At 44.8% G+C, this 18,305-nt stretch overlaps 1 protein-coding gene and 1 non-coding gene across 4 annotated transcripts in view; one reads left to right on the top strand and one right to left on the bottom strand.

Moving 5' to 3' along the window:
• Pde5a (phosphodiesterase 5A) overlaps nt 1–17,667 on the bottom strand; it is a 126,286-nt gene extending 108,619 nt beyond the window's left edge. The window contains exons 1-2 of one of the 3 annotated variants that reach the window (XM_042697583.1): nt 17,530–17,667; nt 416–1,004 (exon numbers count right to left, since the gene is read on the bottom strand). In XM_042697583.1, the coding sequence (XP_042553517.1) occupies nt 416–1,004; nt 17,530–17,651 (711 nt within the window). In that variant the 5' untranslated portion in view covers nt 17,652–17,667. Of the gene's footprint in view, nt 1–415; nt 1,005–16,116; nt 16,185–16,933; nt 16,976–17,529 lie in introns of those variants that run through there. The other 2 variants (XM_042697585.1, XM_042697584.1) reach the window with 2 other exon arrangements.
• LOC122123201 lies at nt 3,751–3,857 on the top strand. The gene has a single exon (XR_006150339.1). It is a non-coding gene; the product is annotated as a U6 spliceosomal RNA (small nuclear RNA).
• Nucleotides 17,668–18,305: the final 638 nt, after the last annotated feature.

The following is an 18,305-nucleotide window of genomic DNA, read 5'->3' as shown; positions in this document are numbered from 1 at the left end:
CTTGACTGAGCCACAGGGATAGAAGCAAACACACTTTAAAGACAGGAAATTCTGGTGTGTCTCCTTCCTTCCTTCCTTCCTTCCCTCTTTCCTTCTTTCCCTCTGGTCTCTCTTTATCTTCTTTCTTTTGTTCAACAGTATCAATGCTTAAACTCAGGACCTTATTTAACTTTCTTATGGCTGATGCTCTACCACTTGAGCCATGCCTCTCGCCAGCACTTTGCTGCTGAATTGGAGATGAGATCTGGCCGACTTTTCTGCCTATGTTAGCTTTAAACCCTGATCCTCCAGCTCTAGTCCCTGGCAGAGATGAGAACTTCTCTCTATATGTCCTAAATGAGCATAAGGTAATCATAACTGAGTTCCAACATCCCTGAACCGTGTCTCGGTTCCCCTCCCACAATCCCCTACTAACCTCGTAGGCATCCTTGATGTTCAAGGGCTCCCCCAGGGCTGCCACATGTCCCACAATGCCTTTGTTCCACTCTAAGCGGATGCAGTTATTGGATGCCTCTTCCAGTGTGGATCCTTCAGCAACGTCGAAAAGGCGGCTGATAAGAAACTTGTCATTGGAGCTGTCCTCACACACCAGGAACAGAGAATAGCGATCCGCGGAGATGAGCCCGTGGATGTGCAAGAAGATCTTGTGACAGAGCGCGGTGACATCTAAATGGCTGGAAATATCCTTCACTAGTTCCAAGAGTCTGGAGCACTGGTCGGCTTCATCATGGTCAAAACGTGGGGGGGTGAGAGGCATGTGTTCCTTCTTTTCTGAGTCTGACAGGAAACTCACAGTTCCCTCAGAATCCTTCACCACTATGGGTCTAAGTGGCCGGTCAAACTCAGAGGCTGAGATTTTCCTGGTTGGAGTTCCGGGAGCACTGTTGTCCGCACGAGGACTCTGTTGCACAGGGCACGAACAGGATTCTGGGTGACCTCGAATGCCTTCCTTGCACACAGGAATGGGGTGAACTCTCTCAGCAAACCATGCGTTGACCATTTCTCTGCAGAACACAACAGGTAGCTGTATTAGGCAAGTCTAGCATCACCCCCCCAAAAAAACTGCCAAAACCTTGCTAAGCACCTTGCTAAGTAACCTTGCAGTTATTCAGCCATCTTTTATGGGCTATAGAAGAAAAAAATTAGGCTACTATGTCAGTGGACCCACAATTTGTGTATCTTAACAATTATTTTTTTCTTCATGCTGGTACTTAGGACTTGAATTAAGGGCCTCATGCTTGCTTGCCCTCATTTCCCCCACAGAACAAGGATGGTGTTCTACCACTCAAGTCGTACTTCTACTTCCAACTTTTTGCTGGTTCATTAGAGCTCAGAGTCTCATGGACTTTTCTGCCCAGGCTGGTTTCAAACCATGATCCTCAGATCTCAGCCTCCTGAGTAGGTAGGATTACAGGCATAAGCCACCAGCACTGGTTTTTAATTTTTTCAAAAAAATGTATTTATGTTTCTTCCAGGGAATAAACTTCCATTTCCGTGGTGAAAAGAAAAGACAGGAGAGTTACTGCAATTCTGGTTGCTACCCCATGAAAAGCAGCAGTACAAGGCTGACTAAATACAACATGGCTCACTTAGTCACAAATGTTAGGTGATATTAACAAAGGTGATGTGTACATTAAAGCTAGTGTCCAGAAGGGCTAGAAATATAGCTTAGTGGTAGTATGTACAAGGCCTTGGGTTTGTATGATGAAGTCCATTGTAAAGGTAAAAAGTAGTTGATGGCAGTGGCTCACGCCTGTCATTCTAGCTACTCAGGAGGTTGACATCTGAGGATCACTGTTCAAAACCAGCCCAGGCAGGGGTCTGTGAGACCCTATGTCTAAAAAACTACTAAAAGGCTGAAAGTAGAGCTGTGGCTCAAGTGGTAGAGCACTATCCTTGAGAATAAGCAGCTCAGGGGCAGTCCCAGAGGGAAGGAGGAGAGGAGAGGGGAGGTTGGGAGGGGAGAGTGAAGGAACTTTTGTGGTAGTTCGTTGTTGGCAATACATTTTTTAAAGACAAGATCTCATTGTATCTCCCATGCCTTGAACTCAAACCCTCCTGTAATCTGACCCTAAGATTACAGGCTTGAACCACACTGGACTGGCTCAAGTGGCAGTTCGGAGCAGGCAAACACACTTATGTGGCCTCAAGTAGAACCTCAATTTTCCCTTCCCTTCCTTGAAGCTTGGGACTTTGAAAAATATTCAGTTTAATGTGGGGGAAGAAAGGCATGGTGCTATTTAAACTTGATGAAGCAGACATTAACAAACTGACTTCCTCAACCATGAAACTTTATAAACCAAAGTCAGTTTCCTATTTCAGATTTTTTTACTCCAGTCACAATACAAATCACAAAAGGCATGAGAAAACACTTCAAAACCTCTTCCCTAATCATCAGAATCAAGTAGAGAAGGCACAAAGAATGAGATCACTGGCTACCAGGTTTTACTATCTTCCTACACCCTTCATGCCTGTTCTAAAGGAGATGAAGGCTTGGGGTAAGGAGCTGTTTATCTCTGCATAAAGTTCAGCTAAGAGAATCCCAGTGGATGACAGGGATGGGCATGGTGGTGCATGCCTGTAATCCCAGCTACTCCAGAGACAAAGGCCAGCTAAGGCAAAATTAGCAAGACCCTATTTCAAAGATAAAATATAAGCAGCAGGAATGGGGATCGCTGATAATGCCCTTGCATGAGTACCCCCATGGGCAAGAGGACAAACAGGGTCCATTATTTCCCAATGCCAATCCTGCAGCTTGAACTCATTGACTGCAAGCTGTCCCTGAGCTTTTTTGCTCAAGGCTAGTGCTCTACTACTTGAGCCACAGCTCCAGTTCCGGCTTGTTTGGGACAGTGAATTGGAGATAAGTCCCATGAACTTTCCTGCCTAGGCTAGCTTTGAACCACAATCCTCACATCTCAGTAGCTAGGATTACAGGCCTGAGCCACTGGCACAAGGTCAAGCTAACTTTTGGATGTAAGCATGTCTCCCCCACCTGCCCCCAACTGCCTGGAACTTGAGGGAGTAATCAGAAACCACCCTGCTTGAAGTCTATTAGTCCTTTTAACTTTTACAGGCTGCTAATGCACGCCAACAGGCTGTGTGCACTTGAAAGCCAGCCCAGGCGAAGAGAAAAGCAATGAACATTGATGCCAAGAGCTTCTAATCAATGACAAGACCTGACGTTTAACATCTCTCCCAAATCTTTCCCTCTCCTAACCAAAATCCATTCTACTCTCCTCTGGTTGGACTTCCTACTTTGTTTTATTACAGGAAAGAATTCTTACTTCATAAATGAATTGTATGCTTCATCCGTTTTCAACGGGTAACTTTAGTTTTGTTTCTCATCTTTTTACTGTATGTCTTAAAATCACCAGGGAAACCCTGGAGAGTGTCACCATCAGTGTTGGGAGGGATTTGTCTCAGGTAGCACTAATGTGAAAACTTGTGGCCTCCAACGGGGTATATCTCACACATGACACCCAGTGATCCTCAAAGTACTCAGGAGGCTGAGATCTGAGGATCATGGTTCAAGGCCAGCCTGGGCAGGAAAGTACATGAGATTCTTATCTCCAATTAATTGCCCTCTCCCCTCCCCACAAAAAGCCAGAAGTAGAGTTGTGGCTCAAGTGCCAGAGAGCTAGCCTTGAATGAAAACTCAGGGACAATGCCCAGGTCTTGAGGTCAAGTCCCACTACAGGAAAGGGGAAGGGCAAGGGGAAGGGGAAAGGAAACAGAAAGGGAAAAACAGTGTTCGCTTCGGCAGCACATATACTAAAATTGGAACGATACAGAGAAGATTAGCATGGCCCCTGCGCAAGGATGACACGCAAATTCGTGAAGTGTTCCATATTTTTGTGAAGTAAGCCAGGCCCAAAGAAACGTAGGTCCCATGGTTTCCCTTATTTGTAATATCTAGTATATGTATGAGTCAAGCGGAAAAGGTCAGATAATGTGATGTCAGGAAAATGAACCCTTAGATGTGTATTTTAATGTTTTTTTTCTTTCATGCATGTGTTTCTAACACATTTATAAGATTATCTCTTTGTTGCTTTGTATGTCCATCCCCCACAGTATAACCCCTGCTTTCACTATATTTGATGTCAGTATAACTTGTGGAGGAGATGGGGGAAAACCAGTTGTTTAAGGATACAGGTGGACCTGTTGCAACAATGAGAAGTACAAGTTGTCATGTCCAAAACGAGCTTTACAACGTTGGTGCGGGGGGGGGGGGGGGGGGGGGGGGAGAAGGATTGGGATTGGGGGGGAGGGGAGAGGCTGGGAAGGGATGTGAAGGGTAAACAAAGGAGGAGGCTGCAATGCTTGGTAAGAAATGTACGCATTATCCTGCCCATGTAACTGTAACTCCTCTGTACAGTATGTTCACAAATAAAATTAAATTAAATTAAAAAAAAAAAAAAAGAAAGGGAAAAACAGAGAGAGAGAGAGACAGAGACAGAGACAGAGACAGAGACAGAGAGAGGAGGGAGGGAGGGAGGGAAGGAGGGAGGGAGGGAAAGAGAGAGGAAAGGGATGGAGGGAGGGGGAAAGGGAGAGGGAGATAGAGAGAGAGAGAGAGAGAGAGAGAGAAGAAACAAACAAACGTTCCTTAACCTAAGCATGCAAAGAACCAAAGAAGATCCACATTAATTAGATGAGAAGAAATAAAAAAAAAATATGGAAGTGAATCTTTCTAAAGATGACTCCAAGCCAGACATGTATATTCTAATATTCTACTCCAGGGGAGACTCCTGTAGCTCAAATTACACATAGTAATGACTGAATACAAAAATGAGTGTCACTGAGAAAACATTGAATGTGTTTTGATTTTGTGAGGTTTCTTGATAGCGCGCAGGGGTCTGTGCCCGAGACTGCTGGGACCATGTGGGTAAAGAGGCAGAAAAACCATAAATCAACTTCAGCTTGCCTCCCCAACGTGCTAGGAGACATCTTTGGTCTTTCGTATACAGAGGGTTGATCAACCTATCAGTGACAGAAACAAGGGCTGGGGCGTGGGGAGACAGGAAGCTTTGGTGGTGAGCGGTCAGTAGTTCCCACAGTGATTTCAACACAATGTACTTATCGATATAAATACACACACATAGCATAAATAAAATGCTACATATCAAGCCAGTCACCTGGTGGCAGCTCACACCTATATTCCTAGCTACTCAGGAAGTAGAGATCTGAAGATTGAGATTCAAAGCCAGCCTGAGAGGTCAATTTCAAGAGACTATACTCTGATTAGCCAGCAAAAGAGCCAGAAGTAAGCATTTGGCTCAAGCAGTTCCAACCTTGATGGGGGAAAAAAGCTAAGCAAGAGTGAAAGGCTCTGAGTTCAAGCCCTAGTAGTGGAGCATGTGTGGAGCGCACAGACACGCACAGACACGCACAGACACACACACAACTACATTCCCTTCTACACATCTTATATACTTTCACTTTATAAGTACGTGGAAAGTGTTAGCATTCTTCAAAATAATAAACTCAATGACCTTTTAAAGATGTTTTCCTAGGTTTCACTATTCCAAATTGAATACGATTCACTTAAACATTTTATAAATAATGAGTAATAGTCTTTGAAAAAAATATGGACAATCACGCTATGGCATATCCTATGTGAAGAATACAACTGTTCCCCATCCCCACTTCTCACCTTCAATCACAGTTATTAAAACCTCACTGAAGGAAAGAGAACTACAAGTTATAATCTTCACAAATTTACTAATATAGACAAGCCACAGCTCCTTCCAAAATGCCTACTATCGACAAAGATTAATCTAAGTACGAAATGAAAAATTCACTGACAGGTCACAGGGAAGGAAATTTTTGAATGTCATTTCAAATATGATTAGCTAGCCAAAGGAACATAGAAATACAAACACACACACACACACACACACACACACACACACACACACACACACACACACACACACCTGTGTCTCTGTAGCAATAACTTTAATTTCTACCAAATCGGAACTGTTCATTCCTCTTGCAAAATGCCTCGCTTTGAGGGAAACAGAAAATCCAGTAAAATACATATTCACTATTCCAGAAGTCTCGACAGGAAAAATAATTAAAATATTTTGTCTGGGTTTTATAGAATATATCTTGGCTTCTAGGAAAGTAAGGAAAAGTAGAATTTACAAGGCACGGTAAAATTGTGACACAAAACTAACAAATCCCCATGAGTTAAAAATATAATTAGATGAAACCTATTTGCAATGCAACTACTTTAAGGCATTTTGTACATCTGCCTAAAGAAATGTATCAATGGATAAGAAAATATACTGTACTTAGGGTATTGTTCTACTACTAACAATATAATTATAATGTCCTAGTACTTGAATTTTCAGTTACTCTATTTTGAAATGCCATTCGAGATTTTTTTCCATTTTCTTGTATACTCTAAATATGGAGACTAACCTCACTTGGGCAATGTCTCTAGACACATCATTAAGTAATATATTTGCACATTAAGAGGCTCTAGCAGAAACTTTAGCCTCTTCCTGAGTTAAATTCCTCATGACAGCAAATCTAGGAGCCTTTGTGTTTCTTCCTTCCACTAATGGACACTGGAGAAGCGGAGAGGAGGATAAAGAAAGATGAAGAATGAATAATTTCAAAATATGCCACTATATAGGAACCTCAATGTAGCTGTTTATCAACAGGGAATAAGAGAAGGCAGGGAAACAGATAGCCATAGATAGGGATATTCTGAGCAAAACCAATATAAGAACCTCTCAGTAAAATCCTCCTCTGTATAAACAATGCAAGATAATACTAATAAATATGCATAACACAACAATATATATTATATAATTGCAACATTTATAACATATACATAGCATATATAACGTTATACAATATATACCTAATATATGTGTTATGTGTTACATATATATTATAGATGTGATATATAAGGCACAGTAAAATTGTGACAAAAACCCCCAAACCCTCATAAGTTAAAAAAAAATGTAGTTAGATGAAAATTAGTTGTAATGCAGCTTGTAAATCTGCCTAAAGTTATGTACCAGTCAATAAGAGCACAAACATATATGAACATATCACATATATCATCTAATATGTAAATATGCATTTAATAATATACATATATAGTATTGCGTATGTATTATTTTTGGGGGGGTCCGGTTGTGGGGCCTGAACTGTGGGCCTGGGCGCTGTCCCTCAGCTCTTCAGCTCAAGGCTAGCGCTCTACCACTTGACCAGAGCAACACTTCAAGGTTTTTTCTTATGTGGTGCTGAGGAATCGAACCCAGGGTCTCAGGCATGCAAGGGAAGCGCTCTACTACTGAGCCAACTTCCCAGCTCTGAGTATGTATTATTATAGTAAAACCCCTGGGCACAATTGATACACACTGAAAAAAAAAAAGGGAATGACAGAAGTAAAACTGGCCAGAATGCAGAAGTGAGCATCAGTTGGAGGAGCGAGAGCTCAAACAAGAAGGTGAGTAAAGATGAATGTTGAAGTAGTTTATCTGTACTTATGAACATAGAACAAATAAAAACCTGCTGAAATATACCCAGGGGAGGAGTCTACAGCTCCAAGTCCAGCTTTTTTTTTTTTTTTGGTAACTAATTGGAGAGAAGAGTTTAGTGGACTTTCTTGCCTGGGCTGGCTTTGAATCTGGATCTTCAGATTTCAGCCTCCTGAGCAGCCAGGATTACAAATGTGAGTCATGGGTGCCCGGCTGACTATTACTTTTTGGTAAGACAATGCTTTAACACTCCAAGACTAAAGTCCGTGTTTAGGTCTTATCCTTGGGGACTTAGGGAAATTCTAAAAGTCACTCTGGGTGGCAGAGCAAGTCCCTTGAGCCATGACTTTTAGGAGAGACGCCTAGGGCTTTGCTCAAGACAAACAGGAAAAAGTCACAGACCCTGAAAAGTCCATAAAACACAGCAAGTTTCCATGTTTGTAAGTCTACTCTTAAAATGTCAGCTCTTTTCTATTCAATGTTTTCTTTCACTAGTCCTATGAATTCATCCTGAGTATCTGAACAGCAAAGACTATACTAAATTATTTTCTGATTGAAAAGAATGTAATGTATAGAAAGATGTATATGTAAATTAACTTGAATTATCTGCAAGGAAAAAAAACACCTAAATAACTCACATAGAAAAATAATGTTGGATATGTTTTCCTACTTTTTGGATTCTGATTTTATTCCGTTTTAGTTACGCTGTTTGTATAAACTGACCTGGATCCATTACTTGAATTTGGAAAAATACTTAACAAGAATCAAACTAGTCAATTTGAAAAGTAGATTCTGCACTCTTCCAATGAAAAGTGAAGCTGTCAAGAGTTCAAGGAGGTTTTAAAGCTCATTTATGAATCTCTGTGTCTTGATACCTCAGGCCCCTTACCCCTATCATACACCTGAGGCTTACAGACCTGGTATAATCATGAAGACCATTACAGGAAAAGCTAGGAAAAAACAAAAGCAAAAAAAAAAAAAAAAAAAAAAACACAAAAATTGGGAGTCTGAATTCCTATTCTACTTCCCTTCCCAGAACCTTCTCCACTTCCATAAAAAGATTCTGCTCAAATCACTTACCACAAATCCATCTGAAAATGAGATACATCCAGTCTATAAAATTACCATGCTGTTAATCTAATTCCCACATTCCAGAAAAAAGGGTAGACTATGAAAATAAATAATTGTAATGCTATGCTTTCACACATAGTGAGACCCAAAGGGAGTATTCACAATGACTATGTACCTCTGATCACATAAAACATTTACACAAATGAACTCCAGGAAACGGAAATGAGTTTTTTTTCTTTGTTGTTATTTGGGGATTTTTTTTTTTTGGTCTTGTTTGTTCACTTATCTGTCTTTGGGAGGGTGAGGGGAGCACAAGAATTAAGGGACAAAGGGTGAACAAATGCAGCAGTGGTACTCACTAGACACTATGTTGAAAATAAACTATGTAACTTGTGGGTGGGGATGGGAGAGAAAAACTGGGAGAGAACAAGGGAAGGAAGGAGTGGCATTGTCCACAAAGAAAGGCACTCTTTACCTGATTTATGTAATTAACTCCTCTGTATATCACTTTTATAATAATAAAAATTAAAATAAAAAACAATTATTGTGACTAATTTTCAGGTATTACTGGCTCTGCAGGCAAAAAGGCTAAACTACATATTCAAATTACTATTTAAAAACCCAAAGAGTATAAACCCTTCTCCATTAATAATCTTAAGAACCCCAGGAGCTGGGTGCTGGCGGCTTATACCTATGATCCTAGTTACTCAGGAGACCAAGATCTGAGGATCCTGGTTCAATGTAAGCACAGGCAGGCAAACAAGAAACTCGTATCTCCAATTAACCAGCAAAAAGCCAAAAGTGGAGGTCTGAAGTGGTGGTAAAGTGGCTAAAGTGCCAGCCTTAAGTGAAAAAATTAAGTGATATTAGCTCAAGGCCCTGAGTTCAAGCCCCAGCACTGGCACAAAACAAAAAACTCCATGAGATAAATTTCATCAGCCACGTTTTATGGAATGAGTTAAGTTCCTACAGTCATGTACTGAAAATGTAAAGAAAGGTGACTCTGGAGTGGAAGTCTCTGTTTGTCCTATCCGGGACTCTCAATCACTATAAAGAGAAACACACTTGAAAGGTTTCAGACTGGCAGAGCCAATCAAAGAGCTGTGCCAGCCTTTCAGAGATAGTTGGGAATTGTGGGTATATATTTGCTTTCACAATCCTGAGGATGTTCCTGGTACTTAGTGTCTAGGGCTGGAGGAGGTTAAAAGTGTCACTGTCAAAAGCCAACATTCTCTTTCGTGAGATACTGGGGCTCTCCGTGGTGTACACCTTCCAGTGGTCTCTGCTGTAATGTCACTGTGCACAGTTTACTTGCATCTGGAGTTAGAAAATACTGAGTGTTCCGCCTAAAGTTATTTAGTTTGTCCAAAGTTTTTCTCCCACTGTAAAATAAACATTTGAGAGACTCAGTGGGACCAAATATAAACAAAATGTAGAATTTCTTCATACGGTTTTCTGTTCATAATTGGAAGGAGAGCTAGAAAGAGGACATAATGTTTTGCAATTTTCCTAGCGTTCACCATCAAGTGGTATGAAAGATGCTGTTTTCTAGGAAAATGTACTACTTCTGAAAGAAAACTGAAATCTAGATAATAAGAAAATTGATTTACTTTGCAATTTGGGTACAAAAGAAACTGGACTAGACTGAAATTTCCCAATTCATGCTAGGAGCTTAAAACATGTAGGTTTTAGCTGGGTGCTAGTGGTTCATGTCTATAATTCTAGCTACTCTGGAGGCTGAGAGCTGAAGATCACAGTTCAAAACCAGCCCAAGCAGGAAAATCTGTGAGACTCAAATCTCCAATTAATTACTAAAAGAAGCCAAAAATGGAGCTGTGGCTCAAGCTGAGATCTGAGAGTTGAGGTTCAAAGCCAGCCTGGGCAGGCAGGTCTGGGAGACGCTTATTTTCAATTAACCACCAAAAAGCCAGATAGAGAGCTGTAGCTCAAGTGGTATAGCGCTAGCCTTGAGCAAATAAGCTCAGGGAAAGGCCCGGAGTTCAAGCCCCAGTAATGGCACCAACAAAAATAAATAGAATAAAGGTTCCATGACTGGTCAGAGAGCAGTGGGTGGAATGAGTCACAGGGTAAATGTAGCAAAGGCCAGATGCCCAAATCAGGCTGCTCATCAGGGAGTGAGGACCACACTGACATTGCAAGGGCAATCTAATGAATGTGGGCAATTTGCATTTGGCAGGGGTTTTTATCATTTTGCTCATAATTAACTTAAAATTTATTTCGGTCTTACAGTTTCATGAATGCTATACTATGATTAGATTATCTCTCCTCTTATCTATTCTGCTTTTAAGACTGCCACATTCACTGAACATTAAAATACAAGGGAATAAATAACCAGTCATGGTAGATATCTGAAACTTTTTGGGTCTCTGCCCTTATGGCTTTCTTTTGGGAATTCTTCCTCTTCTCTGTCTCTGACACCAAAGGACAGCTCAAGCTATCTGCCCCAACAAAGTAGTCAGATCATCCCATGCTCCTAGAAAAAGTGACTGCTTCAAGAAGGTAAATAGTCCAAGAAAGGACAGAGAAAAGGGGAGGAAGATGGATATGAGTAAGTGGATTTCTCTTCAGTAAAAGGCTTAAAACTGGCACGTTAAACTCAGCCAGTATATGAAGAAAACACGCAGAACAAAGCTAACACACAGCAGGGCTAAAAACATAGATGGATGGAAGGAAAGGTAGACAGACCGACAGTAGATAGATGACTCATAGAGAGATATAGATTTCAGATAGACTATAGATCAATAGATCCATAGACAGACAGACAGAACCTTGACAAGATTATCTGTTGAACCAAATCCAAAGCTAAACTAATTCCCAGGTACTTCAATCACAAAAGTCAGGGGCTCTAGTGGCCTTTCTGTCATTTGTGCTAACTACTCAGAGCTAAGAATGCCTTTCTGTAACAGAGGAGTACTCTACTTTTTTGTGGTGCTGAGGATTGTACCCAAGACCTCATACATTGGCATTGTGTAATTTAACAAACTAGATTATAGTTACCCCTCTAACCCCTCAAAGGCCCAATGTGTGTGCTTATGTGTGTCAGTGTGTGCTTTGATTACTTCAGAAGCCAAGATGAGATTCATTAACACAGCTACTCAGTAGAGAATCAACATGACATCATGATGCTTGTTTTTATTCTTGTTACTAGATAGATATAGGATGTCAAATGAGAATCACATCTCTCACTACCCTTCAAAGAAAATGAATCAAGCACTTATACAATAAATAATAATAGTAGTAATAATGATAATAATGAGGATGTTGATAATTCAAAATAGATTGAAAATACCAAGTCAATAAACATGACTACAAAGCTAAATAATGAATGACTCATGTGGAAAGATCTCCAATTTTCATTCCTAGGTATGTAGCTCATAGGCACTTTTTCCTGAGAACCTAGTAGAAAAGAAATTTCTAAAACACACTCGCTTATTTCCTACCAGCTGTAATGCTGACTACAGTCCATCTGTGCAGCTACATCAATTTCACTGGAAGTCCATCAAAGGCAGATAACAAGTCTGCATCATAAACTCAGAAATTAATCATTTCCAACCTCTCAATATTACTCCATTCATTGATTAACTTAATTGTCCTATCTTTACTAGAGGGCTTTCATCCTATCATGAGGTTTTAATTCCTACAATAAGGTCTGAGAACTAAGACAAAAACAAAAACACGTATAACTTGCACACTATAATTATAAATTCAATAAGTGACTGAAAATTGTTTGGGATAAAAACCATGTGGCCCTGTTTAGCCTTTCCAATTACAAAGAAAATCATTTCCGAGCATTATTAAAACACAGTTCTGAGCCGTGTTCAAAGCATAGTTCTAAGTTAATTTGTGCTTTCAAACATAAAGGAATGAATGTAAGACACATTCTCTGAAAAGATAAAGGGCACAGATACAAACTTCTATACTTTTTTTTTTTTTTACAGTTTTAAGTATTTTAAAAGAAATGATATAAGAGAACAGAATCAAATTATCTATATAGGTGGAATTACTTAAAAAGGAAATTTAGTGGCTGGTTATAGATCAGTGGTAGAACACTTGACTAGGAATTCAGGAGGGCCCTGGATCCCACCCCCAGAGGGAGAGGGAGAGAGACAGAAAGAGAGAAAGAGAAAGAGAGAGGGTTACATGACACTAAGTAAATCAGTTTATTTCAAGATTTAGAAAGGAAGGAAGGAAGGGAAGGGAGGGAGGGAGGGAGGGAGGGAAGGAGACTGATTTGTTGCTAATAGATTTCTAAATGTTGAACTGCTGTGGACATGATCTCACAAAAATATAGGCAATTTTGGGCTGGGAAGGTGGCTCAGTGGTAGTAGAGCGCTTGCCTTGCATGCTCGAGGCCTTGGGTTTGATTCCTCAGCACCACATAAGCAGAAAAAAAAAGCCGAAGTGGTGCTGTAGCTCAAGTGGTAGTCTTGAGCTGAAGAGCTAAGGGACAGTGCCCAGGCCCAGAGTTCAGGCCCCACGACCGGACCCAAAAAAAAAAAAAAAAAGGCAATTTCTACTGATCTCTGGACCACAATCTGAAAAAACAAACAAACAAAAAAAACAAAAAAAAAAAAACTAAGCTATTCAATTTTACAAGCTTATTTAAATTAGTGTGACATCCAAGCAAGTTGATTTCTCTGGAGATTTGTCCATCTATGACTAATTGCTATTGCATTAAATCTACTACATTTTTAGGAATTTTGTCATCATTCAGGCTAGGCTCCAGAATCGGCCTGAACTTCAAACTCTGCAAGCACTAGAGATAGAAGGAAATAGCTATTGTTTCAAGGGCTCCCATAAATTCCCAAGGCAGGAAAAATTCAATCCAGACATGTGCGTCCAGAAACAATATAAGGCTGCTCAGAGCTGGCTCTATGGATCCTATTATAAACAATGCAAGGGAAAACAAAGGTCATTGTGCCAGCATTTCCATCATAAAATACTATAAAGAACATCAAAGTTATACTAGGCGAAGGCTCTAAAGGTCTCAATATCTTCAACACTAGCCTAACAACATTGCCTAACAACAAATATTTAACATATCACTTCTCTGAGCATTGGGGGAAAGCTTTTATTCCCATGTCATTATAAAAACTTCTAAGAATGGATGGTAAGCTTTTATTTTATATCCATCATCTGATTTTCATAAAATGTCTTGCAACTGCTACATCTTTTAGAAGAATAGAATGAGGATAAAGAAAGAAAGAAAAAGAGAGGGAGGGAAGGAGGGAGGAGAAAGGAAGGAAAGAAAGAAGGGAGGGGAGGGAGAGAGAGAGAGAGAGAGAGAGAGAGAGAGAGAGAGAGGGAGAGAGAGAGAGAGATCTAAACAGAGGCCCTGGAAACTCCACTAACTCCACATAGCTTTCCACAGGGTCAATATAAAAAGGTCTGCTGGAGAAAGCTTCATGGGACTGTAAAACTTGTGTCTGGACTTTGATCCAAACTGTCATAAAAACTTGTCTCCACTTAATTTTTTTCTATTTGCATTATATGCCAAATATTCTCAAGCTTTTGCTAGGCATAAAACAAAGCAGTAAAATTTCAACCATCTCACTCCTACACTTCCAAATAACCTAAGTATTACCCCCAATCAGAGAGCTGATTAATGGAAGGTTGTTAGGCGCCCCGAGGGCTGTCAAGAATAACAACTGCAAAAGGCATTAGCACCAGAGCGGCTGCATTCATGTAAGTACATGCATATTAAAACTCCAATTAACACAGTGTCTCAAGCCGTCTAGAACGTGGAAGGTGAGAACTTTCCACACTTAGTTCATTAGAATTAAATTAGTTTTGTATTACGAATTGTTCAACTGACATCTGCAACTTTACAGAAGCAGTGTGTAGGCCCTAGCTTTTTCAGTGAGATCAACTAGAAAACGACAAACATCACTGGTTTCAAGGACAACCATAATTCACTTGGAGTTTGAGAATTTAGGAACACCAGGATTTTCATATTCAAGAACTACTAAGGGAAGTAAACTCCATTCCGTATGTGAGCAGGATGGTCTGGGGTAAGGCCAAGAAGCACAACTAAATGTCAAGTGACATTAAAGAGCGTACAAATAGCTGCATCACTAGCCTAATTACTTACTAGTGCGAATAGACAGGCTCTCTGAATCTGACACTGATTTTCAATTCTGAAAACTTTCACAAGTCTCTGCACAGCTCTTCTGTTCGGTGTATTTTCTGAATCACATAGTCACACACTGCAGACATAGAGAATAACCAACTGAAGTGAACCTCTTTAAATACACACGAACACGTGTGTATATATATATATATACACACACACACACACACACACACACACACACACACACACACACACACACATACACACATATATAACTAATTTTAAACTTAAAATGTGTGCTTTTTTTTTTTAACCATACTAAAAGCCACACTGGGATTAGCACTTGGGCATTTTCATTACTGGTGTCCAAATTCTCATTTTAAGAAGACTTTGTTTAATGTTACCAAGTTTAAGTCGAATTGAACTATTTTATGAAGGTCCCCTTGCTGCGTGCAAGCAAGCGCACACGCACGCACACTCTCTCACACACACACACCTTAGATTATATTCTTTATCCCGACAACGCTCAACACTTCACAAATCCTGAAAACGAGGGCCTGCACTGCTCTGAACTATCTTACACTCTCATTTTTCAGGTTGTATTCCACAGGGTCTTTCACACACACACACACACACACACACACACACACACACACGTTGCTCTACCATACCTCTAAAACCCTCATAAAAATATTTTTGAGTTTTCAGATGATCTAAATTTTATAGTAAGCACTATAATTTTGAGAACTGGGATTTTTTTTTTAATCCTGTGCATTTTGGAAGGGAAAAAAAACCCACAGGGGCAAACAAAAAAAAAAAGTAACTTATTTTCCAATAAGATGTTGTTATATTTGCAACAGGTTCTGACAGTCAAAGACGCGTTTTGAGCTTTAAAGAGAAGAGGCACGCTGTAAATGGACATTGGGGAAAGTGTATTAGAGATAAGCTGACTTGATTCTTTTGCCAGGAATCTATACGTTGCTCACTGTAAAGCTCCATCCTCTGGGCTTCAATGCAGCACTGTGCAGGGCACGGGGCGGGGGGCGCACAGATGGCCCCAGAAAACTTTCACAGCCGTCCACAGAACGCCAGACCTGGATGGCCTGAGTTAGGAGCCTCGCCCCCAACTCGAAGTAAAATGTCCTTGGGAGAGAAACCACTTTGCATTGAGTTACCTCCCACCCGCTGAGAGGTAGAAAAATGTTCAGGAAAAAGGTGAAAAGGAGAAAAGGGATTTAAAAGGAGGACGGGTGCTTACATAGAAGAGCCTGGCCTGTCCTCCCAAATGCACAGCAACTCTGCATGATCCTTAAGAAAATCAGGTTTCCAAAAGGCGCGATCTCTGGACCTACCCCGTCCCCAATACCTCCACCCCGGAGCGGTCCCCTCCGCCCGCCCGGCCCGCGCGCCTCGCGCCCGGGACTCCGGGAAGGATGCTGCGAGCTGTACCTCGTTTTGTCTCCAAAGGGCAACATAGCCACGTGGGAAGTTCGCTCCCGAGCCCCGCCGATCTGGCACCCTGGAGATTTCGGGGGTAGGGGGCGACGCCGTGCCCTGGTGGGGTCAGAGCCTCGCCGGGCGGCCCCAGGATCCCCCGCCTGTCACCGCGCCGCTGCCGGGGGGTCCCGGGTGCCGGTCCCCGAGCCGCGTCGCCCCCTGGCGGGGAGCGCCCAGCAAGACCGCGCGCGGGCGTGGGGGAGCCCGGGTCTCCACCATCACCACCCCGAGGGCGCAGCGCAGCCCCCGGCCGCTCGACGGCCGCCGCCCGCGGGGGTCCCGGCCCCGCTCCGAGGGCGCGCGCGCGCCGCAGGCCGCCCGAGCCGCCGCGGGCCGGAGCCCGGCCGCGCCCCGCTCCGCACCAGCGCCTCCCGCGTCGGGGGGATCCGCCCGCCGCGCTCTCTCCGCGTCCGGTCCCGGCGCTCCACTCTTAATCCCTGCCCAGCTCCAGGCGAGCGTTTCCCACGGGGTAAAGTCCCGGCCGCCCTCCGCGCCGCCTCCCGCCCCCCGCAGTGGCCGCCCGGCGCTGGGCTCCGGGCCAGGGGGCATCGGCCCCCCGGGGTCTCCACGGGCCGCGGGGACCCGCCAGCCCCCGCAGTCGGTCCCCACCCCACGCGGTCCGCCCCCCCCCCCCGCGCCCTCCGTGCGCGCCTCCCCCACCGGGGCAGCTCCTCGCGGGCCCCGCGCGGCAGGAGGCAGCAGGGGGGCCAGAGAGCGCTTGGCGGGACCATCGAGGGACTGCAGGGGGGGCCGGGGCGACCGCACTCACTTGGGGCAGATTCCGGCATGTTTCAGCCCTCGGGCGTCCGCGGTTCGGTTATTCCCCCCCCCCCCCCGCCCTCACCCCCGGCTTCCCCGCCCCGAGCGGGCCTGGCGGAGGGGGGGACGGGGAGGAGCGGAGCCTGGGGACCGGCTGGCCACGGCGCTTCCGGAGCGGCCAGGGAAGGGGCTCGCGGGCTGTTTGGGGGGTTTTTGCTCTGAAGGCTTCTGGAGAGCAGGGGTGCGGGGCGGGGAGGCCCCCGAACCCGGGGTGTGCAGAACGCACCCCGCTTCCCGGGGAACCGCGGCTGGGGCGCGGGGCGGGGGGGGGACGGGGGTCGCGCGCACAGTTCTGTAGTTGAACTTTGTGAGCAAGTTGAGTTGGTTTCCCCGTGCTCGCTCGCTTCAGGTCGCCGAGTCCACCCCGTAACACGGCGGAGGATCGACTGGAAACCCCGGGGGCTGGGGAACCGGGGGGGGGGGGGTGGCGGCGATCGCCGAGGGGGGTGGGGGGGGAGACTAAACCAGAGGCGGGGGACCGGCCCCCGAGGCGCGCGGACTCGGCCCAGCCGGGCGGGTGCGGTCTGGCACGCGTCCTCTCCTTACCTGGTGGCTTTTCTAACAAAGTAAGAGAAGGTAAAGTCCCGGTGATCGTCCAGCCACGCTTCGATCGCGTCCCGGTCCCGGTCCCGCCGCAGCGGCCCGGAGCTGGGGCCGGTCGGCTCCATGGCCGCGCCTCTCCGCGCGCCCCGCGGCGCCTGCTCCTCCACCCGGCCCGGGGTCCCTCCCTCCTCCTCCTCCGAGGAGGGGGCTGCGCCTCGGGACCCTCCCCTTCGCTCGGCCGCCGTTTGCTAGGCTCCCGCGGCCCAGCGGCCCCGAGCTGCGCCCACCTCCCGCCCCGCCCCGCCCTCCTTCCCCACCCTCCGGGCTCCAGGTGTGGCGGGCGGAGCCGGGCGTGCGGCCCCGCGCCCAGCCCGGGGTCCGGCGGGGATGGGCTCTGGGGAGACTCTGGGGTTCCAGGTGGAGGAGCAGTCAGGGCGACCCGCGGCGGGCGAACTCCCCGGAAGCCGAGTGGCCGAGGTGGCCCGGAGGAAGCCGGCGGCCGCTGGGGCGCGCTGTGTGCCGGGCTGGCGACGGGGAGCGCGCGGCGGTGGCCGTGCAGTGTTCATAGGGTCTCCCTCTGGGAAGGGAAAGGAGCGTGGCTGTGTTCGCGGGTCTCACTTTGGGGAGGGGAAAGGTCACTTGAAGGGATCCCAGGCCCAGAAGGAAGAAGGTGAAGAAGTTGCACCTTGGAGTGAGTGGTGATTCTAAGCTGCTGGGACCCCCGTGGCTCTCTTAGGACCAACCAGCGCCGCTGGGATTCGAAGCCAAAGCGGGACCCA

Source organism: Dipodomys spectabilis, unplaced genomic scaffold (assembly GCF_019054845.1).
Source record: "Dipodomys spectabilis isolate Male_0828 unplaced genomic scaffold, ASM1905484v1 ptg000225l, whole genome shotgun sequence".
In the NCBI taxonomy this organism is placed as follows: domain Eukaryota; kingdom Metazoa; phylum Chordata; class Mammalia; order Rodentia; family Heteromyidae; genus Dipodomys; species Dipodomys spectabilis.
This window is presented reverse-complemented; position numbering and strand designations above follow the sequence as displayed.